This window comes from Setaria italica, chromosome VII (genome assembly GCF_000263155.2).
Source record: "Setaria italica strain Yugu1 chromosome VII, Setaria_italica_v2.0, whole genome shotgun sequence".
NCBI lineage: Eukaryota > Viridiplantae > Streptophyta > Magnoliopsida > Poales > Poaceae > Setaria > Setaria italica.
The window spans coordinates 29190198-29196058 of NC_028456.1; the positions used below are offsets into that span (position 1 = coordinate 29190198).

At 49.1% G+C, this 5861-nt stretch overlaps 1 protein-coding gene across 1 annotated transcript; it reads left to right on the forward strand.

The window, feature by feature from the left end:
• Positions 1-1305: 1305 nt before the first annotated feature.
• On the forward strand, positions 1306-2729 carry LOC101783176 (WRKY transcription factor WRKY51). Its single transcript, XM_004976661.3, has 3 exons — positions 1306-2020; positions 2134-2259; positions 2353-2729. The coding sequence occupies exons 1-3, from the start codon at positions 1398-1400 to the stop codon at positions 2558-2560; spliced, it is 957 nt and encodes a 318-aa protein (XP_004976718.1). The 5' UTR covers positions 1306-1397; the 3' UTR covers positions 2561-2729.
• The last annotated feature ends 3132 nt before the right edge of the window (positions 2730-5861 follow it).

The following is a 5861-nucleotide window of genomic DNA, read 5'->3' on the forward strand; positions in this document are numbered from 1 at the left end:
GACCCGAGTAGAGTTCCAGCTCCTTGGCGGTTACTGGGGAGGGTACCGGTGGAAAAATGGAGGAGGGGGACCACTTTTAGCACTTCTAGTCAATTTTAGCACCTCTTGGAGGGCTAATGGATTATGGGGGGCTAAATTTAGCCCCTCCATTTTAGCCTAGGTGTTTGGGAGGAGGAGAGGCTAAAAGTGACTAAAATGGGGGTGCTAAAATTTAGCACCCCCTCCCCAAACACCCCCAATATCTCCAAGGGATACAGCTAAAGTGAGAAATCGTGCTCCTTTTTATCATGCCCATTATTTTACTTATATTGGTTAAAATAATGGACGCGTCATTATGTTTGCCCAAACTCGCCCCTCTCCATAGTTGACTTCGAAGACAAGACACATAGGCCTATTGTAGTATTTTCTCTTTCTCACTCTGTAATGCTGGGTATAAAGGCTTAGAAAACTGATTTCCCCTTATCTTCAAAGTCCACTATCTCGTGGCCAAGATGTCATCGTCATTCACACCCATATTGAGCATTTTACAAATGGACACCCCTGTTTTCTTTTTATTATTGAACAATCCGGGCAATGCTCAACAAGGTTAAAAAGGTGTATGTGTTTGTGTAGGAGAAATGTGTATGGCACGTACAAATGTGCAGGAGTTATGTGTATGGCACACACAAATGCATAGGAGTCACTATTCAAATATCTAAAAAGGATATTATTCTATTGTTCTAGTTATTTTGAACCGTTATATTTTCTTCGTATTTCATCATATTTAATTTTGAATATATACGATAAGTGAATCTTATTGATCTGAGTTACTTAGCTGACTGTAGAAACCATAGTTGTTCTCCAAATATTTACTTCAACAGCATAAAAGATTGCCATAACTATAGATAAACATTATTCCATCACATAAACACATAACAATGTCAGGTACCATTGAAAAATTTTATGTACGTTATACACGGCAAATGCGATTTCACCTATTTTAATGCTAACAGTCCATACTTCTATACATTGATGACTAAATATCATTTAACCATGTATTGATTGTAGTCCGAACTCTTAACTCATGATTTGATATGCTCCTCACAAATTGGAGGTGGCATGACCATGAAACCACCATTGTTTCTTCCCTGGGATCCAACAGTAGACTAACCGGTGACCACAGTCCTCAAAAGATTGTAAGAGAAGGTGACCGCATCCGAAGTTTCAAGGAATCCAATGGGCTTTTACGAAAAGTGGCACCACCCATTGACTCGCATCTTCCCCTGCTCTCCTCCCTATTTCCACCTATAAAGCCGGGCCACTGCCTCCATCCTGACCTCCACCTCCCAACCCCAATCTCCCTGCGAGCCCCAAGCCAAGATCTGCGCGGCCAGTCCACCGGCGAAGCACCGGCTGCCATGGCCGTGGACCTCATGGGCTGCTACGCCCCGCGCCGCGCCAACGACCAGCTCGCCATCCAGGAGGCGGCGGCGGCCGGCCTCCGCAGCCTGGAGCTCCTGGTCTCGTCCCTGTCCTCCCAGGCCGCCGCGCCGCAAAAAGCAGCTCAGCAGCTTCAGCATCAGCAGCAGCCGTTCGGCGAGATCGCCGACCAGGCCGTCTCCAAGTTCCGCAAGGTGATCTCCATCCTCGACCGCACCGGCCACGCCCGCTTCCGCCGCGGGCCCGTCGAGTCGCCGGCCCCGGTGGCCTCGGCGCCGGTGGTCGCCGCTCCTGCGGCTCCCCCGGCACCCTTGCCGCACGTGGCGCCCGTCAGCGTGGCGCAGCCGGCGCCGGCCCCGCAGCCGCAGAGCCTGACGCTGGACTTCACGAAGCCGAACCTGACCATGTCGGCCGCGACGTCCGTGACCTCGACGTCGTTCTTCTCCTCGGTGACCGCCGGCGAGGGGAGCGTCTCCAAGGGCCGGAGCCTGATGTCCGCCGGGAAGCCGCCGCTGTCCGGGCACAAGCGGAAGCCCTGCGCCGGCGCGCACTCCGAGGCCACCGCCAACGGCGGCAGCCGCTGCCACTGCTCCAAGAGAAGGTAACGCCGATATCCCCAGCACCTCAAACATAAATATCACTTCTCCTTTTAGCATCTTCCTCGGCTGGAAGCGGTTTTCTAACCATGGACTGGATATTTGGTTATTTTTGCAGGAAAAACCGTGTGAAGAGGACCATCAGAGTGCCGGCGATCAGCTCCAAGATCGCCGACATCCCGCCGGATGAGTACTCCTGGAGGAAGTACGGCCAGAAACCCATCAAGGGCTCCCCTTACCCACGGTAAATTCCTCTTCCTAAGCTACATCACTCTCGAGATTCACCACAAATCATTCTCGTTGAGCAAGGATCTGACGAATTCTATCCGTCTCCCAGGGGCTACTACAAGTGCAGCACCGTCCGCGGCTGCCCGGCGAGGAAGCACGTGGAGCGCGCGACCGACGACCCCGCGATGCTGGTGGTGACGTACGAGGGCGAGCACCGCCACACACCGGGAGCGGCGGGGCCGAGCCCCCTGGCAACCGCGTCGCCGGTGGCCGCCGCCGTAGCCGCTAGCGTCTCCGCCGGCAACGGCCATGCCTAAAGTCTGACTAGGATCAGTAGCTTCTTTTTCCCCCTTCTTTTTTTGAGCTGCTCCTCAATCTGATGTCCGTGTAAAAATGAAACAAGATTGTAGAAAAAGAGGGAGAGGACAACTTCGATGCCAGCAAAACTCATCATATCTCCGATCCGTCCTCGCTCACGCTTCCGTTATCTCCTGTTCTCTGAACATAGTCTACTAGTCTAGTCCGAAACGAAATTAGACGGGAATTGTTGCCTTCTGACATAGCAGATCTGATTCAGGTGTATAGTAGCTGCGAATGCAATTTTTCTCTGTTCAGAATGACCGAACGAGATTGCAACCGTCATCGTCAGCGACATGAGAATCGTAGACATCGAAAACATCACCGCTTCCGACGGTAGCAACCATTCATTTCATCGTCCGGCAAGGGTGGTGGTCGCCGTAGTTAAACAGTTAACAACGACAGCGGGGCTCACCATTGACCCGATTAAATACTCTGCAGTGGTGCTGTTGCCCGGTGGTACAGCTCATCACGCCGCTGCCTCCGGAGGGGAATGCTCATTAAAAAAAACAAGCGGAAGCGCCAAGAAGTCATACGCAGCCGCTTAAACAAGCGCAATAATGGCGGGCTTTGTCCTTGCTGCCGCTGTGCAGAGGTCAAGCCTGGTGGGGGGTGGGCCGCACCACCAGTCTGTGGGTGCCTTTACTTTGGTATCCTCCCTGCGCTCGGTGGCCCCACCACGCCCATGTGGGGCCCGCGCGGAGGGATGGGGGAGATGGGCGCCTGGTCAAAGGTGACGGGTGAGGGGTCGCTTTCCCGGCTGGGGGCTGCCTGCGCCCCTAGTTGACCGCAGCGTATTTTCTGTCATCATTGGCGTAGCGCAGGAGTGTTTTCTTTCTCCTCTTTCCACCTCTGCCTTTGGCCTGGGATACTCCCTCCGATACCAAAATATCGCACCTCTCAGTCAAATTTTTTAAATTTGATCAAAATTTATAAAAAATGTACTACCATTCATTATATATAATAAGTATTATTAGATTGATCATGATTATATTTTACTAATAAATTTATTTGAAGATATAAATATTGATACTATTTTTTATATTTTTTAAGTTAAATTTAGGAAACGTTTGACTCCTCGGAGCAAGACGTGGGCTTATTTTATTCTGAGACGGAGTAGATTGTTTTTGGCGCCGTGGGACCCGCGTCGCACTAGGGGGGAGGAGAAAGCTCAGAGCAGCCAATTTTCAACGCCTCGGGTTGGTCGCCCAGTCTGCCTCTTTTGTTGTTTCCGGAGGGGGGCCTGACCTCGCGCCCGATCCGTTGACCGAGCGAGGAAGTAGTGAGCCGTGCGAGGCCGCGAGATAATGCATCCGCACAAAGTCTTGCTTACCAGCCACGCATGTCTAATCTGCCCCCTGCTTTCCTTGATCTATAGTGTAGTATTTCATAGATTGCTGTGAGCTCAAGCAACACCACAGAAAAAAAAAACCAGCTAGTTAACCGACAAGTAGTATCCATCGTTCGAATTGCAACTGACAAGTAGGATCCATCGTTCGAATTACAGTCCCTTTTGAGTATGCTGTTCATCATGAGAAGATGATTACGGTTGCAAGGCAGGCGGGTATTGTTGCTAGTGGATTAGGACTTTTTATTCTTTTTGCGTAAAAAACAGGCTAAGCAGGGAACATTTGAAGGACGCGTTGTTTCCACACAAGGCGCGTAATTGTCACGGTCCGTCGTCCCCGTTTCCACCATTTGTTTAATCTTGCGAGTGCTCCTCTAGCATCGATGCGCTGCCAATAAGATCGCAAGTCATTTTAGGCAGCCTTCTAGTAGCATTACATATAAAGTTATAAACTAATCCACTCATGTTCCATTGGTGCTTTGCACACTAATTTACTTCTCCCACCTCCAACCTTTTTTAAATCCTTTCTTTAACGGTGGCAATAGACCTGCATATCAAATGGTAACCACAGGTCAAACGAAGCCAGAGTATATTATCACAAGTGCGGAGAAACTTTGCCTACATCCAGGCTGTAAAAGTAAAACCATTGCTGTTACTTTTATTTGAAGCTACTAGCGCGATCATGGCCGGTGGAGGAGGGGAGACTAGTGACTAGTGAGAGCTTGACACCTCCAACATTCTTTGCTTCTTCCCCGGCTTTCAGCCTAACCCACTGCTGAAACCCACGGATTTGTTTAGTCCCGGCAAATCCCCCGGTGAGCCGACGCCAATCCGTGCCTGATGGATCGATCGATCGGATCAAGCGATGCGGTGGGACCGTGGGAGATTTCAGATCTTCTCTTCCTCCTCGGTTCGGTCTGCCCGGGCGAGCTGAGCTGTCCAAGTGGACTTCCACTCCATACCATCATGGGCTCTGGTGTGACCTAAAGCTACCGCAGGACTGCGAGTGCCCATCTTTAAATAATGTGAGAAAATGCAGTGCAGTGCGGGCTTGACAACGTATCACATTATAATAAAAAAGTACACTAATAACAGTTAGGTTTGAATGATGCCACGTTGATCGATCGGGCAGGAGATTACTGTACCAGCACTGGTACAACGATTCCTATTGTTTGCTCGCGATTGTTCTGGCCTGTCTCTGGTCACTGCCTTTTCTTTTCTTCCTTGTGCGCGTGCAGTGGCCGTGCGGTGAGCCACTGTGAACTGAAGCAGCAGCGGCCAGTGGCTGAGCTGACATGTGATCTGTGCGTGGCACCCCATCTTCTGGTCCTCGGTCGCATCGGTGTTGTGGTTTATGTGCTCACGTTTAGCTTTGAGCAGTACTCCTTTGGGAGGGTTAAATCATTTTATATTTTATTAAAATTATAAAGAGGATCATAAAAATTTATGATACCAAATAGATATACTATGAAAATATATTTAATAAAAAAACTAATAGTAGTACTTTATTGTATAAATTTGATCAAAATTGAGATGCTTTAGCTCTAAGAAACTTGGAAAGACTTAATTTGGGGTATAAACGAGACTGGCTATATTATTTAAAAATAAAAACGAGGCTGGCTATAGGCTATAGCCAGTGGGGACGGGAATTGTTGAAAGGTAGTCAGGTGGATGCAAGTAGAAAAAAGAATATTTGAATTTTTCTTGATGGTCGTCTCGTCTCAATTACGGGTAAAGCTCCTTCCCCACCGCAAGGCTTGATTTTCTGGCGCTAGTTTAGCCCTGGTGCTAATTGTCTAGCGCCACAAGATTTGACTAATCACCATTGCCTTTGGTGCCTAGCGGTGAAGACAGAAAACCTGGTATTCCTCCGTTCCAAATTTTATATCATTTTAACTTTTCTAAGTTTATAA

What these genes read in the sequence shown, in the direction of transcription:
- LOC101783176 (XM_004976661.3), top strand. Translation starts at nt 1,398, where the DNA reads ATGGCCGTGGACCTCATGGGCTGCTACGCCCCGCGCCGCGCCAACGAC. An exon ending in TGCCACTGCTCCAAGAGAAG is followed by an intron (nt 2,021 to 2,133) that starts GTAACGCCGATA and finishes TTATTTTTGCAG; the next exon opens with GAAAAACCGTGTGAAGAGGA. An exon ending in AAGGGCTCCCCTTACCCACG is followed by an intron (nt 2,260 to 2,352) that starts GTAAATTCCTCT and finishes TCCGTCTCCCAG; the next exon opens with GGGCTACTACAAGTGCAGCA.